Source organism: Bison bison, unplaced genomic scaffold (genome assembly GCF_000754665.1).
Source record: "Bison bison bison isolate TAMUID 2011002044 unplaced genomic scaffold, Bison_UMD1.0 scf7180017864160, whole genome shotgun sequence".
NCBI lineage: Eukaryota > Metazoa > Chordata > Mammalia > Artiodactyla > Bovidae > Bison > Bison bison.
This window is the reverse complement of record NW_011494732.1, coordinates 3,489,233-3,508,414: the sequence shown is the minus strand read 5'-3', so window position 1 is coordinate 3,508,414 and position 19,182 is coordinate 3,489,233. Positions and strand designations below refer to the sequence as shown.

The following is a 19,182-nucleotide window of genomic DNA, read 5'->3' as shown; positions in this document are numbered from 1 at the left end:
ATCATCACTGAGTTTTAACCTCAGACTTGCTGCGAGCTCTCTGTGCCTTTGAGATGGATCCTCATCCTCCCCAGGCTGCAGAGTTGCATTCTCTGAGGTCTCTGTAGCACCAAGACTTTAAGATTCTGTAAGGAGGAGTGTGTTTCGGATGAGCTGGGAAGGGAAAGAAGTGAAATGGTCTCCATTCTGCTCACACTGGCTCCGAGATCTGCCCTTGCTGGGAGGACCGGATAATCAATCAGTTCTGGGCTGGGCACTGGGCACATTGCTTTGGAAGGATGAAGAACTGACACGTCCCAGCCGTGATCTGACTAGGAAAATGAGATTGATCTGCATGAAAAGAGGATTAACAAGAATAAATGAGTCTGACAGCAAAGCCTCATGATCAGAACTTGACAGTGAATGCGGGAGTCTCCTTAGAGTGGAGGCTTTCAGTGTGGTGCTGGACATGATGGATGGATGGGGAGAGGCTCACAAGACCTGCCTGTTACTGTTGTATGATATGAGCAGATCTGAGCAGAGCACTTCATCTCTCATTTATTCTGCACAGTTCCTGTACATCTACAAGGTACTGGGCCCTGTGCCGTGAGCCTGGGCTGCAGAGAATTAAGTAAGACAGCATGCTTGTCCTCAAAAGACTTGCCTTATGATCTCAGAGGCAGAGAAGTAAGCATTCATATATTAACTCATAGTCTATGAATGTACATATGTGGACATACAGAAGGTTGCTTGAGTCAGGATCCATGGACTTGTCTCCTGGAAATCTTCGTGAGAATAATTTGACTTTGCATATTCATTTTTTAGGCTCTAGTGGTAAAGAAGGCGTCTGCCAATGCAGGAGACATAAGAGATGTGGGTTCGATTTTTGGGTCAGGAAGATCCCTTGGAGAAGGAAATGGAAATCCATTCCAGTATTCTTGCCTGGAGCATCGCATTTACAAGGGAGCCTGGCAGGCTATATAGTCCATGGTGTCGCAAAGAGTCAGACATGACTGAAGCGCCTTAGCACCCTTTCATTTTTTAATAATATGAACTCCTGAGAATTCAATTTCATGTTGAAATTCTCCAGGCAAGAATACTGGAGTGGGTTGCCATTCCTTTCTCCAGAGGATCTTCCCGACCCAGGGACTGAACCAGGGTCTCCTGCATCACAGGCAGATTCTTTACCGTCTGAGCCACTGGGGAAGCCCCACAGTTATATGCATTTGGCCCCAAATAACGTCGTGTGCTTACCTTCACATGTATCCATATACACATATATGGGTAGAAATTGTGCATCTTCTAATCTGATTACCTTTGTTACTCTGCCTGGTCGTGTATTCATCAGTATATATTGGCATAACCTGTGGGGCACACGAGCACAATGGTAAGGGTCTCCACATCTTCCAGAGATGTGTGATGCCTTCTTCTGGTGGCTAAGCAAATCAGTGGTGATGGTGTCCTTGACCTCTGGCCTTCAGGAAGACATTAGAGACTGAATTATGACCCCTGAGAAGCCCTTGGCTAATAAAATGTTATAAGAACTGGAAGATACATTTACAAAAAGTGTAGGTGATAATAGTACACAGAGAGAACCAACACACTATAAATTGCTCAAGGGTTCTGGGCACAGAGTTAAATATGCATATACTGCCCATCTGTGCAATTATATGTGTGTATATATATATACACACACACACGTGTGTGTATCTCATATGCATACATGTTACTGTGCATATTCTTTATATTAAAAATCTTAAATTCTGTGCCTAGTGAATGAAATGGAGAAGGCAGTGGCACCCCACTCCAGTACTCTTGCCTAGGAAATCCCATGGATGGAGGAGCCCGGTGGGCTGCAGTCCATGGGGTCGCTGAGGGTTGGACACGACTGAGCGACTTCACTTTCACTTTTCACTTTCATGCATTGGAGAAGGAAATGGCAACCCACTCCAGTGTTCTTCCCTGGAAATTTCCATGGACAGAGGAGCCCGGTGGGCTACAATCCACGGGGTCACAAAGAGTTGGACTCAACCAAGCACAAGCATGATGTTCCCCCACCAGGGACTGGACCTGGGCCCCCAGCAATGAGAGCGTGACGTTCCAACCATTGGACTGCGAGGGAATTCCCTGTTCTAGAGCATCTTATTGGATAAATCTTATTGGATAAACTTTAATGAGGTAACTTAGTCATCACAAGCACATAGCTCTTTGCAAGAGTCATGATGCAGGCCTCTTTTTAATAAAACAGCTTAAATTTAACTCAAACTGATTACTTTAGATATAACAGAATCCCCTAAAGGCTCGGAATGGCAGTTTTTATTACACTTTGGCCTGAAGACTGAGACTTTTGCCTTGTAGAGGAAACAGAGGATATGGGAGTGTGTAAAGTTTCCTCAGTGGCTGCTGTTCCCCTCCTGAGCCAATGACACAAGAGATGCCCCGGGGCCACTGCTGGCTCTTCCCTAAGTAGCTGATGGAATTCCCCGAGCAAGCCAGTGGGTACAAGCTCCCATGTATTTACAGGCTATAAAAGCTCAACCCTCTCACAGGAGCCCCTACCGGGCCTTTCTTAAGTCAGTACAATTTGTCACTTGGATTCTTTTTTCTAGCTTACATGGCTTCTAGCAGAGTCTGCCCGGGGGAAGCAAACACTTCATTTCTCTTTCTCCCTGTGGGCACGTGTCTTTCTCTAGATTCCAGGTTAGTTTGTAGCCCCGCCTCAGCAGTTCTCTGATGTGTTTGAGAAAAGTTTTTATTTTTTATACTTTTTTTTTTTTCGATGTGGACCATTTTTAAAGTCTTTATTGAATATGTTGCAAAACTGTTTCTGTTTTATGTTCTAGTTTTTTGGCCCAGAGGCATGTAGAGTCTTAGCTCCCTGACCAGAGATGGAACCCGTACCACCTGCATTGGAAGGCATAGTTTTAACCACCAACGGCCAGGGAAGTGCCCAGAAGAGTTTTTAATTTGCAGTTTGGTAAGGGTGGGAGAAGTGCTCTTTTTAGCTGACTACATCTCTGAACTGAAACTGGAATGTGGCTGACATGATTTCGTTTTTGATTTTTATCAAGCAGAGGATAAGCCAGGCTCCTTATTCTCGATTTTATAAGTAATGCTTTAAATGAAAGCTAAGAATGAACTGAATATAGAGAGGGCATCAGTGGTTACTGTAGGAACTGTTTGACCAAAAGAAAAGGACAGCGTCAGGTCAGAACATGTTGCTTGGGACCCTGACCCTCCATTACTGGCTAGATGACCTAACTCAGGTTTAGTCTCCTCATCTGTAAAATGGGTAGAGGATCACTTTCCCACAATACCCAAGTGCAGGACTTTTTTCAGATTAAGGGCCAATGTTTATGGGATCTCACTAGCATTTTATGAAAAGTGAAGGAATAGAATGGACTGGAATGAAATGGCACAGGGCAAAGTGCAGTGAACTAGAACGGGATAGGATGGAACAGAACAGGAAATTCTAACTGAGCTGTCGTCACTGTTTTTCTTTTTGTAACATTTATGTTTATTTAGTTATTTATTTGGCTGTGCCAGGTCTTGGCTGCGGATATTGGATCTTTGATCTTCATTGCAGCACGCAGAATCTTTAGTTGCGGCATGTTGTATCTAGTGCCCTGTCCAGGGATCAAACCCAGGCCCCCTGCCTTGCGAACAATGAGTCTTAGCCCTTGGACCACCAGGAAGTCCTGTCATCACTGTTTTCTTATCTTGTTTGATTTTCCTTCTAAGTCCATCTTGCTATCTGATTTTGAGTATAATCTTGCTAGCATGTGAAAAGAGTGCAATTGTATGATAGTTTGAGCATTGTTTGGCATTACCTTTTTTGGGGATTGAAATGTAAACTGACCTTTTCCAGTCCTGTGGCCACTGCTGAGTTTTCCAAATTTGCCGGCATAGTGAGTGCAGCACTTTAAGAGCTTCATCTTTTAGGATTTGAAATAGCTCAGCTGGAATCCCATCACCTCCACTAGCTTTGCTCATAGTAATGCTTCCTAAGGCCCACTTGACTTCACTCTCCAGGATGTCTGGCTCTAGGTGAGTGATCACACCATCGTGGTTATCTGGATCATTAAGACTTTTACTGTACAGTTCTTCTGTTTATTCTTGACACCTCTTCTTAATCTCTTCTACTTCTGTTAGGTCCTCGCTTTTTCTGTCCTTTATTGTGCCCATATTTGCACCAAATGTTCCCTTGGTATCTCCAAGTTTCTTGAAGAGCTCTCTAGTATTGCATTTATATCCACGTGTGTTAAGTTTGTCTGTCTCCTCCACTGGGTGGTCAGCTCCACAAGAGTAGGGACTGTATTTTTATCACTCTATCCTCAGTGCCTGGGTCTTCATTGACATTAAACACATATTTATCAAACGAATGAATGATTTATCCTTATTTTACAGATGAGAGAGAAAAGCTATGTCAAACTACACTGGGTCTCCATCCTCCATTGATAGGATGGGAGGGTGTGCAAGCTGGAAACTTCAAGTACCCTCGAGTTTACCAATGGGGCATCTGAGCCTGGAGATGGAGAGTGACTTATTCAGTGTCATGAGGGGAAGAGTTGGATGAGGACCCAGGTTACTGGCTTTCAGTCTGAGGCACCGAGCTGCTGCTTCCAGCTCCCTCACCCGGGACTTGAGCACTAACTATCAAGCTAGTCTGAACTAATCCATACCTCCTGCTTAATGACACATCACTGGCGGCTTGGGGCCAGCGTGGAGGGAGTGATGGGCCCAAAAGGGGCACCAGGGATCTTTTGGGATGGTGCAAGTATTCTGTGTCTGAGTGTGGCAGTGGTTTCATGGTGCACGCACCACCCAACTCATCCAGCTGTACCCTCCAAATGGACTGTGCATTGAACTTAAATTACACCTCGGTGAGGGTCATAAAAAAGTCCCAGTGTGTGTATTTAGGTCTCGTCTTCCCCAATCAGGCCCTCCTTCTGTGGGCTGTATGACGAGGCTAACACACAATGTGAGGAGCCCGCTGCCCCCATTCAGAGGACCTCTGCCCTGTCACCAGGTGTGATCCCTGCAGGAGGTGCCTGTCCTGGGCCTGACTTTCCCCATCTATAATGTAGGGACAAAACACTTAATGAACAGGGTATTCAGAGGAATCAATGGCTATCGTCCTATGTAAAGTTCTAAAAAAGAAAAATGCATGATGCTAGTAAGCATTCAATACATGATAGCTATTGGTTTTCTTTTTTTGTATTTCTTGGAGATGTAAACCCTCAAGGTCAAATAAATATTTTTTGAGTACCCTCTGCTCCTCAGACATAATGCATTTGCTCAACTTGGTAATAAATACAAAATGTTTGATTTGATGACAATTGAATTGAAAAATGTTTTTTTCTTTTCTTTTTTTTTGTGTGTAATAAAGTTTTATTAAAGTATAAAGGAGATAGAGAAAGCTTCTGACATAGGCATCAGAAGGGGGCAGAAAGAGTACCCCCTTGCTAGTGTTAACAATGAAGTTATATACTCTCCAATGAATCCAAAGAATGGAGGTTGTAAAGACCTCACCAGATCTACTCCCATAATTTACATTTTAAGATAACAGAATTAGCCAGAAGGTTTAATCCAGAGACTGTCCTCAGGCAGGATACATCCTTGTAAAGACCAGGTCTACTCCCATAATTTACATTTTAAGATAACAGAATTAGCCAGAAGGTTTAATCCAGAGACTGTCCTCAGGCAGGATACATCCTTGTAAAGACCAGGTCTACTCCCATAATTTACATTTTAAGATAACAGAATTAGCCAGAAGGTTTAATCCAGAGACTGTCCTTAATCCAGAGACTGTCCTCAGGCAGGATACATTATTGTTAAGACCAGGTCTACTCCCATAATTTACATTTTAAGATAACAGAATTAGCCAGAAGGTTTAATCCAGAGACTGTCCTTAATCCAGAGACTGTCCTCAGGCAGGATACATTATTGTTATATAATCCTAAGGAATGTAGAGAAGGAAAAAAAGGTTTGTCCTTTCTTTCTCCTTGAGAATTCCAGACCCCTCTCTCCTTGGGGACTCCTAGACTCCTTATCAACCTGCCTAGGAAATGACTCTCTCATTGCCCCCTTTTCTTTTAGGAGAATTATGTTGCCTAGGGAAAAGGGGCGTCGTTCTCGTTCCATAACTGCTTCCGAGCTGACAAGGGGCGTTGTCCCTAAATTGGTGAGGCAACATATTCTCCTAATCCTCATATTGAGGATATCTGATCCAGGGGCCCCAAATAGTAGTTGGAGGAAGCTACAGCAGTAGCAGGAGTTTGAGCAACCATTTGTAACTTAAAAGCTTTCATGCGACTAGAAACAAACCCAGTTATACACTTACAGATGCAGGGAGCAAACAGCAAAAACTCAACATTCAGAATCAAAATTTAAAGTCACATTATGTCCATAGTTAAAGTGCAACGAGTTGCACCAGTCCATTTTAGGGTTGGTAGATGTCATCAGATGAAGAAGAGGCATCGCATATGATTGTTGTCGAAGGTATTCACAGACTTGGAGAAAGTCTTTTCCTTGAAGTGGAGATGTCCACCACGGGAAGCCTTCCACTGATGAAGAGGGGAGCGCTCCACAGACCCAGCAGTTAGACCGATTGTGGAATGCAGCCTAGGAGTGAGCCCAGGACAGGAAGGCATTGTCTTGAGGATCAAACGGCAGACTCAGGATTTTTGGAGTCAGCAGAAGAAGACTCACATAGGTTATCAGGCCCATCCGCTGCCCTTTGCTTAACTCTAGAGCTCGGGTCAGAGCCACAAGCTCCGCCAACTGAGCACTGGTTCCCTGGGGGAGAGATTTTGCTTCCAAAACCTGTTCAGCAGTCACCACGGCGTAACCTGCTTTACACTTGCCATCCCGAACAAAAGAACTGCCATCTGTAAATATTTCCATGTCAGGATTGTCTAATGGGGTATCCTTTAGATCCTCCCGAGCTGCATAGTTTAAAGTTACCTTCATATGGAATTCAGCATTTATTATGATTTGTGAAATATATTCTTTTATTATATAGCTTTCCCCCATTATTCAAATCTTTTTATTCTTCAGTAATGCACACACGTAACATATATTTATAAAATTAGAATGAGTGTGTCCATATAATTTTAACTCCATCATTTTTCACTAAATATTATTTCCTGATTATATTTCCCTTTCTTTAAATTTTATTTAAATTTATTTTATGATTCCTGGTGTTTCATTTGTGTGCACTGTTATATATTGAACTAGGCATTTCATACAGAATATTTTTATTTTCATTATAAACAGCACTGCAGAAGGCACCCTTTATTTTATTCAGCTTAAACAAACACCATTTACACTTCTTAAACTGCTCTTGCCAAGTCATTGAGGAAGTAGACTGCAGCCATTACTCTTGACTGTGTGACTTTTTTTTTCTTTCTAACTCATTTCTCCAGGTGGGGGGAGAGGTCAGGAGGGAAGCCTTATAAAGCCTCTATGATGTAGACACAGATACATCAACAGTGTGGCAGACTCAGGGGGAGGGTGCTGATACACAGACTCAGTTCTTGCTTCTTTTCTAAATAGAAAACGAAGCCAATGGTGTATCTTACAAGATACCCAGAGGAAAACTGTTTACGCTAGGAGACCCCTGTTTGCCCCATTACTCTAAAGTACTGTAACTGCGGAAGTATAATTTGACAGTAGAGCAATGAACCCTAGAGGCAGCCTTCCTGTGATGACATTGACAAGCCGTCTGGCCCATGCTCACAGATTAACATGGCACGAACTGCTGTTTTCAGTCTGCACATTCCCGTCCTCAGCTCTTCTTACATTAGAATACACAGCGTTTGGTGTTGCTTCAGGGCCTCAGAGAGCCCTGGGGGTATCCTTACGATGAGCAGTAGGAACCTGACTCTGATCTTTGCCTTGCAGTGTCCGTCTGTCTGCTTCCCCAACACACATGCCTCTACAATGTGACATGACACAGAGATCTCCCTTTCAGTTCCTAGCCCAAAGGCCAAATTCATCACTGGAAATCCAGATTTATCAGATTTTTTACCTCAACCTCCTGAGCATTTGGACTAGGTTTCTTCTCCTTGTCTGCCTCCTCTCATGATATCCTTAATGTGATAACCTGGTACGCACCACCTCGCCCCCCTTCCTACCCAGATTCAGGCTACTCATGGAGCAGAGGAATGAAGGGGACCCAGAGGAAGCTGGTGATATAGTCACGTTGAACACCTAGTTATTGAACACTTTCTAAATGTCATCTCTGTGCTAGAAGTAGAGACACAGTAGATGAGAAGAGACAGGTCCATGGCTTCAAGCAGGTTACTTTCAGGTGGAGAACAGAGATAAGAAACAAGTAAAAAATAGCCAGGAGCATTCAGAAAGTGATAAATATTGAAAAGCACATTATAGAATACAATCCAGAGCAATCCAGAGTAACTAACATAGTGCGGTATTCAGTCGCTCAGTCGTGTTCAGCTCTGCCACCCCATGGACTCCTCTGTCATGGGGTTTTTCAGGCAAGAACACTGGAGTGGGTTGCCATTTCCTTTTGCAGGAGATCTTCCTGACCCAGGATCTTCCTGACCCTGACCCACATCTCCTGTTGTGTTGCCTGCTTTGTCAGGTGGGTTCTTTACCTCTGAGCCACCAAGGAAGCCCTGTTCTTATGATTGGCTGGACAGAGAAGAGGAAGATGTGTGTGTGTGTGTGTGTGTGTGTGATGGGGCAGGGGTGCTGATGTGTGACTGGGTGGCCCAAGACCACAGTTATATCTGCCTCAGACATGAATGACAAACAGATCTCAGTCATTCAGTCATGGGAAGGTGGTGGCAAGGTGTTCAGTTGGGAATAAGTTCAGGAGAGCTCCAGGGAGAGAAGACCCATGACCCACGAGGGAAGAGCCTGTGCAGGGGGCAGGGAGAGGAGTGCAAAGGGAGCCTGCAGAAGTTGGCAGTACCACGTGCTTAGGTCTTGTAAGCTGTAATCAAGATTTTGGACTTTGTCCTGTGTAGCGAGGGAAGTCTCTAGAGGGAACTGGCGTGAGCAGGCAGAGGAAAAAGCAGGTGTCAGCAGCCCTGAGGGCTGGCTGGCATTGTTACACACATAGGCAAAGCCCTGGGAAGTGATGTTCCCTTTCTTGACACTGGGTTCAGTCTCGGTGCAAAGAGGGTCATGGTGCCTGCCACACGCAATTATTGTGGGGATTAATGCTTCCAGGGAAGAGGAGGAACCTCACAGGCAGTGAGTTCCTATACCCGTAAGAGATCCCTACTGTAATTGATTCTCGTTATTTACACTAGTTATGTCCTTTAAAGTCCCTGCAAACACTGAATTAACAAATACTAAACCATTCCTTCTAGAGGAAACACACACACATACGTGCATCTCACATAGGTTATAATAATCCTGCAGATTCAGGAGAGTTGAGGTCTGTACTGAAGGGAGGGAGGTTGAGGAAAGTTCTGGCAATGGGTGAGGCCCACTTGAGCTGGGAGAAGGTGAGGGCAGAACCCTAACGCATCCATTGCGGCGTTCTTGTCTGTGAGGAACCCTGTTCTCTTGAGAGAGGTCTGCTGTTGCCACTGAGTCCAGGGATGTTTAGGGGTCTTATCGTATGTCTCCCGCTGCAGTGCTCTGGAGGGAAGGCAGAAGTTTCTCTAAAACAGGTCTGTCACCCAAGGAAGGGCAATTGGCTTGGTACTGTGTTGGCCTCACAGGATTTTAAAATAAAAACACAGCTCTCCATTCATTTTTCTGCTTTAATTGAAAATCTTACTCTGGTTGCTCGCTTTACAATCCTAGGCACAACAATACAGATTTATGTCCCACAAACATGCCTTAAAAGACAGCTGACTTGCTTGGTTCATCATTTTTGTTCTCTCCTTTAGGAGGTAAAGCAGACAGAGAGAGATAGGCGAAGTGGATTCTTTTATACTTTGAAAAGTGATGGAAATGTCTTTTCCGACTCCCACTGGAATTTCAGGGGGAGAGACACATTAGCTGCCACTTTCCACTGCCATTTGGGGGCAGAATTTTTGCTGCTTAGAGTAGTGGAGCCTGGAGGTCAGGGGACCCTGGAGGGCTAAGCTCTGACAGGGTGGGAAAGCGTTCCCCGAATGAACTCAGCCTGATGCATGGTTACCCATCAGTACCCCTGTTTATTGCTTTGTAACCCACGGTTGTCAGGTTAGTGTCACTGTGGTTTCATCCCATCTTCCTATTACTGGCCTTGCTTAATTCTGCATAAAGATTCCCAGAGATATCAGTGACATGGTGAGGTGGCAATGACAGGGGCCTGTGTCTGTGATTCTGATGTAAGGATGTAAGCATCATTTTAGTTATTTTCTCCTCAGTCTTTGATTCCACTCCACCGTGAACCAGGCTCATCTTTTCCTTCCTGTGGAAGCAAATACACATTGATGTCCTTTTTCTAGGGGGAGAGGACAGGTGGTGATAATTCATCACAAACAACGTGGAGGTTTGCTCTTAGAGTTTGCACCTTGACACTGCTGGCATTGCTCTGGCCGTTCACCTGGTCACGTGGAGGAAGCAGCTGGATGTGTGCCCTGGGGCTAGGAAGGGAGGCTGGGTCGCAGGTACTGATTCAGGTGAGGAAGAGAAGGTCATGAGTGAGCCTTCATTTGTGGCTTGGGAAACAGGCCTCTTGGGGGCATTCCAGGTGAGCTGGGGACCACTGCCAGCAGGCCAGTATCCCTAAAAGTGGTGTGTGACCTTGAGCCAGTGGTGCATCACGTGGCTGGCCTCAGGTTCTTCATCTGTAAAACGAAGGTTGCGGGCCCCTGGCAGTTGTGTGATTCTGTGCTAAACTGATTGTTGCTTGTGTGTCTTCTGCCCATAAAGTGATCTCCTCCCCCTCCCCACCCAGATACGTAAAAGACATTCATTCTTCTGATGGTCTAGGAGCGAAAGCCATCAACATTTCCCTTGCTTCCCTGGAAGATGTGAAGTGCCGCGGGGGCTTACCTTGTCTGATACCTAACCTGCAATGCATCGTGTTAAAAGGGTGCCTGCCCCACGTGCTGAGTCAAAAGTCCATAGCAGAATGCCACATCCTCATCTCCATCCCGTAAAATTAATGCAAAATGTAGTGGGGCAAAAATAGTTGTATCCACATTTCTGATGCATTTCATGAGTGTGTTTCTACAAGGGTCTTAATCTGTACAAAGCTCTCTAGGTTTTTTTTCAGAAAAAAAAATCCCTTTTACGGCTCAAATGAAGTGTTGTTTTAGTAACATATGGATACCTTTTAAACATCTTCAGATACCGCACACTAGTGAAATATGCTGCACCTGGGGTTTGATTAGTGGTGGTTTGAGTACATAAAAGAGGTGAGGAGAAGGGAAAAAACACACAGAAAAGGCAGCAAAGGTTATGGAACGCCGTTAAATTATGTTTATGGTTTTACTTGTCAGTAGTCTGTAATACAGAATGGTTTTCCTGGAGTCTATTTATCAGCATTGCCACCAATTAGTGCCTACAAATTACCTTTTGTTCAAGCCACGTTCTCCTGGTTGTCTCGGGGCCTCACAGATCAGAGCTGTTGCGGTTCATGAACTTTTACTGTCGGGTTGCACATGCGCTTTTTCTGCTGACGCATCTGGCGATTCTGTCCCCTCCCCCAAGGTCTCCAACGGCTGTGACTCGGTCTTTGTGAATGGGAAGGAGATGAAGAGCAAAGTGGACACGATCGTGAACTTCACACACCAGCACTTCACCTCCCAGTTAGAGGTCACGGTCTGGGTGCCCAGACTCCCCCTGCAGGTTGAGATCTCGGACACGGAGCTGAGCCAGATCAAAGGATGGAGGATCCCCGTGGCCTCCAATCGAAGGTGAGGAACTAAGCGTGAGGGGGTGACCCTCAGAGAGGGCTGTGGATCTGAGGCTCCTGGGGCTCAGCTCTGAGGCAAAACGTCCTCAGGGACTGAGGTTCCAGCAAAACTGCATCTACAGTGGGTAGTAACAGGAACAGAGTTAAGATGGGTCTGACTCGGGTCCTTACTCTGACAGGAGGAAATTATAATGGAGATAGTAAGCCCTCTACATACGAACCCTCCTGTCGTGAACTGTCACAGATGCCAATGAATGTTCGATAGTCCAGTCCCATAAAGTAGTTCACATGTCTGGCAGCGTTGTCACACGGGCACATCTACAAGTGGCTGTGCTTTTGTGTACTGTATAGAGTACAGTAGTACAGGGTCTTTGTTTGAAGCCCAGGATGTCCGGAAGTGAGCATAAAAGCGGTGGTGACGTAGCTGATATTGTTAACGCGTGTCAGCTGTTACTTTGCACTACTGTACTTTTCAAGGTCCTATGCTATAAGATTAAACATATTTTCTTTATTCTCTATGTTTGTTTTTATGAGTTATTTGCATGAAAAGTGTTATAAACCTCTTACAGTAAGCTACCCTAAAGCCCATTGTCTCAGTCGTGTACCTAGGCTAACATAGTTGGACTTAACAAACGAATTGAACTTAAACGAATGCACTCTTGGAACGGAACTCATTCGTATGTAGTGGGTTTACTGTCATATTATCTACCTCATAGAATAGTTGCTGCTGCTAAGTCACTTCAGTCATGTCCAACTCTGTGTGACCCCCCATAGATGGTGCCCACCAGGCTCCCCCGTCCCTGGGATCCTCCAGGCAAGAATACTGGAGTGGGTTGCCATTTCCTTCTCCAATGCATGAAAGTGAAAAGTGAAAGTGAAGTCGCTCAGTCGTGCCTGACTTTTAGCGACCCCATGGACTGCAGCCCACCAGGCTCCTCCGTCCATGGGATTTTCCAGGCAAGAGTACTGGAGTGGGGTGCCATTGCCTTCTCCGAGAACAGTTGCTAGGATTCAATAAAATGATGCAACACATAAGAAGCGCACAGCACAAGGCCTGGCATTTAGGGAAGAGCTCTATTCCCCCTGCCCTAGTGTTCTTTCCTGCATTATCCATTCTCTGCTTCCTGCTTTAAAATGTCACCCATCCTTAGTGGAGCACAGTGCAGTGGCTAAGCTGTGAACTCTGGTATAAGGTCACTGAGTTTTCACTCTGGCTTTTCTGCTTTTGGGTTTCTCTGGTGGCTCAGATGGTAAAGAATCTGCCTGTAATGTGGAGGCCCTGGGCTTGATCCCTAGGTTGGGAAGATCCCCTGGAGAAGGGAATGGCTACCCATTCCAGTGTTCTTGCCTGGAGAGTTCCATGGACAGAGGAGCCTGGCAGGCTACAGCCAGCCCATGGGGTTGCAAAGAGTCAGACACAACGGAGCGACTTTCACTTTCGCGTGTATAGCTGTACAACCTTGGACAAGTTACGTAACTTCTCTCTTCCTGTTTCTTCATCTACAAGTTGGAAATGGCAGTAGAGTGACTGAATAGAGTTGTTCCAAGAATTCAGTGAAATGATACACCCTGCAGTAGTCAGAGCTCTAAAGATAGCATTTATTCACTTTATAGGAGCAGGTAAGGCAGGACCCGGCACTTATTCTAACTCAGGACATGTGAGTCTCTGCCCCTCTCTGTCTCAGATCCACCGAGGGCCCTGCACACCAGTCAGCAGCCACCAAGCCAGGTCCTCTCATAAGGGACGCCAGACAGGTTCATCTCGAGGGGAAGTTTGTGGAGTAGCGAAGCCAGAGAGGGTTTCTCAGGGCAGGTCATGGGCAGGCAAGTGGAGCAGAACTTGTGTCAGGACAGGGAGAAGGGCCGGGGCACTGAGGAAGGAGAAGTCAGGATGTGCGTGTCAGACGTGTTTCAGTTATGTTAGCAGCTCAGCCTGGGCGGCGCTGATCCCCCAGCCCTGGGCGGGTGAGGTGGGGCCGTGCTGGGTTTCTGTGTTCCGAGCCTGTGGCAGCACGTGTGACGCTCAGTGACCACCGCACAGGGTCCGGGAGTGAAAGAAGCAGCAGATGGTGGGTGACCGCTGGTGAGCACCTCTGGCAGAAAGAAAATCCAGTTCACACGAAACATCACAGTCATGCGGAATCTCGACAAGGAGGTAGGGGAGACCCTTCTTCACCAGGATGACGTTGGCTCTGCTGTGTGTGTGTGTCCCAGGCCCACCCGAGACAGTGAAGACGAGGAGGATGAGGAGAAGAAGGGGAGAGGGTGCTCGCTGCAGTACCAGCACGCCCTCGTGCGCGTCCTCACCCAGTTCGTGGCCGAGTCCCCTGACTCGGGTCAGCTGAGCTACATGCTGGGCCCTGACTGGCAGTTTGACATCACCGACCTCGTGATGGATTTCATGAAGGTGGAAGAGCCGAGAATCGCTCAGATACAGGATGGCAGGACCCTGGTGGGCCGGGAGCCAGGCATCACCACCGTGCAGGTATGGGCACCCAGCACTTGCCACCTCCCCCAGCCCTGGTCTGTGTTAATAAGTGTCCAGGCAGATGCTGGAGGATAGCGTGTGTGTGTGTGCATCAGAGACTTATGGGCAGTGACAGAGGGTTAGTCAATTCTAACAGTTCAAACTCAAATTAAATTTTGTGTTACATTTTTTTTTAAAGAGACTTCCCTGATAGTCCAGTGGTTAAGAATCTACCTTGCAGTTCAAGAAACATGGATTTGATTCGTGGTCAGAGAACTGGAATTCCAATAGAATTGGAACAACTAAGCCTGTGAGCTTCAGAGTCCGCTAGCCACAACTAGAGAGTCCTTGTGCCCCAACGAAAGATCCCACATGATGCAACTAAGACACTGTGCAACTAACTAAATAAATGAATATTTTTATAATAGACAATAGAATTCACAAAAATTCACAGAACAATTGAAAAATATAAAGTAATGATAATAAAATTATATTGTATGTCCCCCCAAAGAAGGTCAAAGAAGCCATTTTCAAATCTTATTGTCTAGAGTAGCAAATAAAAACCTCGAAGAATAATCAAAGAAAAATGTTTGCCTTTTAGAGAGTTGAGAAAAAATATCTCATTTCTTTTATCAAAGCTAAATTTAACACACAGTCTAAGCAATTTTCCCCCTAATGTGATCCTTTACTTTTTATATGTCACTAACAGAAGACAATAGAACCTATGAAAGCTAGTTTTATTTTCCGCAACTTGAGCATTAACCATTTAGCTATGTTTTACCTTGAACAGTAGACACACAAAAAATTTTAAAACATATTGCACTAAAAATAATAAAAACCACTCTCCACTTTACTATAGTAACAGTAAAACTATTTTCTAGCCAGTGGACAGGATCATTCTGCAGAAAGAAGGTAGCATATTTTTTAATAACAAATTAAAAAGTTACTGCTCATAGTTACGATCATTCTTTCTTTCTTTTTTTTTAAACTTTAAAAAAATTTTAAGTCCTCTATTACTCCTTTAATTTTCACTTCTATAACAAAATCAGATTTTTAGGTGTTGCCCAAGTCAGTTTTTGACAAAGCTGGATTCAGTGTTACGTTCTGTATCACTCTCCTGTTGCCGTGTAACAAAGCAATCGAACATCTCCCAGCATGAAGCACTGCTAATTTTTTAACTCAGAGTTCTGAATGTTGGCAGTCCAGTTGAGCTTGGGGTACCAAGTTCAGGGTACTGCAAGGCTGCAATCAAAGTATGGGTCTGGCTGGGCTTATGTGGGGCTTTGAAGAAATGTTTGCTTCCTGGCTTAGGTTGCTGGAAGAATGCGGTTCCTTGTGGTGCAAGATTGAGGGCTCTGTTTTCTTGTGGACTATCAGCCAGAGGCCATTTTCTGCTCCTAGAGGTCACCTGCATCCCTCCTTATGGAACAGATCCACCACCAGATTCTCACTCTTTGAATCTGACTTTCTCTTCTACCAGTCAGGGAGAAAGCGCTCTGATTTTAAAGGCTTGTGTGATTCCATGAGACCCCTGTGGCTAACCCAGTATGGTCTCCCTATTTTAAGGCCAACTGTGCCATATCCTATAACATAGTTGGGAGGGTGATTTCTCATCATATTCACAAGAGAGATTTTTGAGAGATTAGACAGAACGTTTTTGGGGGGATAGGTCTAGAAATTCTATCCACTAGATATGCCTCTTCATTTGATTTCACCCCTGACTGCAAGGGCTTCCCTGATGGCTCAGTGGTAAAGAATCTGTCTGCCAATGCAAGAGACTAAGGTTCGGTCCCTGGATTGGAAAGATCCCCTGAAGAAGGAAATGGCAACCCACTCCAGTATTCTTACTTGGGAAATCTCATGGACAGAGGAGCCTGGTGGGCTACAGTCCATGGGGTCACAAGAGTTGGACACGACTTAGCGGCTAAACCACCACCACTACCTGCTTGCAAGCTAGATGGTAAATTAAGAAAAATGGTTTCTTAGGAGAGTAAGATTCTCTTTCCCACTTTGCTCACCTGGTTTATCCAGTGATGACACGGCAGCCCACACAATGGTGATCAGTGGTCCATGTGTGTGTGTGTTAGTCACTCAGTCGTGTCCGACTCTTTGGGACTCCATGGACTTACAGCCCACCAGACTCCTCTGTCCATGGAATTCTCCAGGCAAGAATACTGCAGTGGGTTGCCATTCCCTTCTCCAGGGGTGAGTGGTCCATAGTGAACATCTAATGCTCACTGGAAGGAGTAGGAGTAGGAAGAGATGGCTGAGCACCAGCCTTTTAAACAGCTTTTACTACAATTCTGCCATTCTCACAACTAAATATTATTTGTTGGAAAAATGTCAGTCTTTGGTGCCTAGTACCAAGGTAGGCAATTTTTAGTTATTGCCTCTAAATTAAATCAAGTTTAAAAAAATACAGTACTGTTATCATGATATGAATCAAAGGAAAGAAAATGGGCCAAGATGATATTTGTACTTAAAACCCCTTCACTTGGAGAGTGTAATTGAACAGGATCAGGACTTAGCACGCACACACTCATGACTTGCTCACATACACGATTTCGCTACATACACTCACGTCACAGGACACTAGGAGAGCACTTCGGTGGGAACACCAGTTCAGGAGTTGTGAATGGTGTGAGGAGCAGACACTGAGGTTTCCCACTGACTCTGCAGGTCCTGTCGCCTCTCTCTGACTCCATCCTGGCTGAAAAGACCGTGACCGTCCTGGATGACCGGGTCACTATCGCGGACCTGGGTGTGCAGCTGGTGGCCGGCTTGTCTCTCTCCCTGCAGCCTCACAGGTTGGACAAAAGAGCCATTGTCTCAACAGCAGCTGCCCAGGATGTTCTTCAAGCCCCACAGCAGGTGAGATTCCAGAGTCCTTTTGTCGCTGGATGATTGGGACCACTTATTTCTCTGTCACATCTTGCAAAGGAGATAAATAGAGCACTCATAACTGGGACTGGTGATTCTTGAAGCTGCTTCCTATTTCTTATCCAATCTGTCCTGTCTCTGAGAAAAGTACTCAATGTCTTAGACCCATTTTCCTCATATGTTCTTCTTGCTTTAGAGCAGCCTTACCTGTTTTAGACACAGTTTGCTGCCAGACCACCACAGGCTCCCATATTCTTACTTTTGCCCAAGAAGGTGCCTACTGACACTTGGAAATTTCATTTCAGCTACTTGAACAAGCGTAGCATCCAATCGCCACTGTTGACAATGATTGCCAACTCTCAAACTCTCCGCCTCTTTAAACTTTGACATGTCATTGATAAAGATCCTAGGGCACTGTGCCCTTCAAGCAAACTGGTTTTATGATGCATCCTTCCATAAGCATGTCCAGCCAGCGCATGTTTTGCTTCGTCAGCATTGGCTTCCGAATAAGGAAAGTTCAAAGCAATATTCTCTTGAGCAGGCGCCTGATTAGTTGCACCTGAATTTGATTCAGATAAATTGTTTGATCTTTCAGAATGTTTTTAGAAGGGTCAAAGTCAAATTCTGTTGTCTGGCATGAGGTAAATTACAGTAAGTCCCGTACATATGAACCAGTTCCATTCTGAGAGTGTGTTCGTAAGTCCAGTTTGTTCCTAAGTTCAACAAAATTAGCCTAGGTACCCAACTAACACAATCGGCTATATAGTACTGTAAGGCAGTCATTTTATAATACTTTTCACACAAATAATACATAAAAAACAAGCAAAAAGTAAAGAAAACATTTTTAATCATATAGTACGGTACCAGCTACATCACTGCCGCTGCTGTTATACACTTGCTCTCAGACATCCTGGACTTGCATAAAGATGCTGTACCACTGTACTCTATACAGTGCTGCGCAGGGAAGTGCACAGAAGCACAGCCGCGTGTAGAGGAGGCACGCACGTGACAGTGTACGCCAGATACAAGGACTAACTTGGGTGACCGGACATGCGAACACGTTTGCATCTTTGAAAGCTCACAACTTGAAAGTTCATATGCAGGGGACTTACTGTAAAATACACTTTAATGCATTTGCTAAAGCATATTGTCTATTTCTTACATTAGTAGAGCTGTGGCTTATGGCTCATGCCAGTTCCAGGCAAGCCAAGAGCTGTTCACAATGATAAAACATAGACATTAATTCTCAGTGTGTATGTTTAAATAATATTACTTAGAAAATCATATTTACATTTGCAGGTTTTGAAGGAACCCGATTATAACAATGCTTTGGTTTCATTTCTCTTAGGAAGCCATCGTCAGTTCTTGGATTTTGTTCAGCGATGGTTCAGTGACACCTTTAGACATTTACGATCCCAAGGATTTTTCAGTTACTGTCTCATCTTTGGACGAAATGGTGGTATCTGTCCAGGCAAGCCTTCAGTCCAAATGGCCAGTTGTGGTTGCAGAGGGGGAAGGGCAAGGGCCCTTGATTAAACTGGAAATGATGATCAGTGAGCCCTGTCAGAAGACCAAGAGGAAGAGCATTCTTGCCGTGGGGAAAGGGAACGTCAAGGTCAAATTTGAGCCCAGTACTGATGAGCACCAAGGAGGCACCAACGACATTGAGGGCATAAACCGGGAATATAAAGACCACCTCAGTAACACCATAGATCGTGAGGGAAACCAGGAGAGGGCAGTTCAGGAGTGGTTCCAGCATGGTGCCTCTGTTGGCCATGAGGAACATACCAACAAAAGCACAACCCCACAGTCTCCCATGGAAGGAAAAGATAAGAAGATGCTCAAGAGCGGTGGTCCAGATGCCTTCACAAGCTTCCCCGCTCAAGGGAAGTCACCAGAACCCCATAATCCTAGTGACCTCACGGTGACCTCCAGGGGGCTTACTGACTTGGAGATCGGCATGTACGCCCTGCTCTGCGTCTTCTGCCTAGCCATCTTGGTCTTCTTGATCAACTGTGTGGCA

The 19,182-nt window shown here is 45.2% G+C and overlaps 1 protein-coding gene across 1 annotated transcript in view; it reads left to right on the top strand.

The window, feature by feature from the left end:
- The window catches only part of TMEM132B (transmembrane protein 132B), a 226,281-nt gene that overhangs the window by 203,150 nt on the left and 3,949 nt on the right, over positions 1-19,182 (top strand). Inside the window, 4 exon segments of the mRNA XM_010841407.1 lie at positions 11,608-11,813; positions 14,027-14,297; positions 16,959-17,150; positions 18,508-19,181. Of these exon segments, the coding sequence (XP_010839709.1) occupies positions 11,608-11,813; positions 14,027-14,297; positions 16,959-17,150; positions 18,508-19,181 (1,343 nt within the window).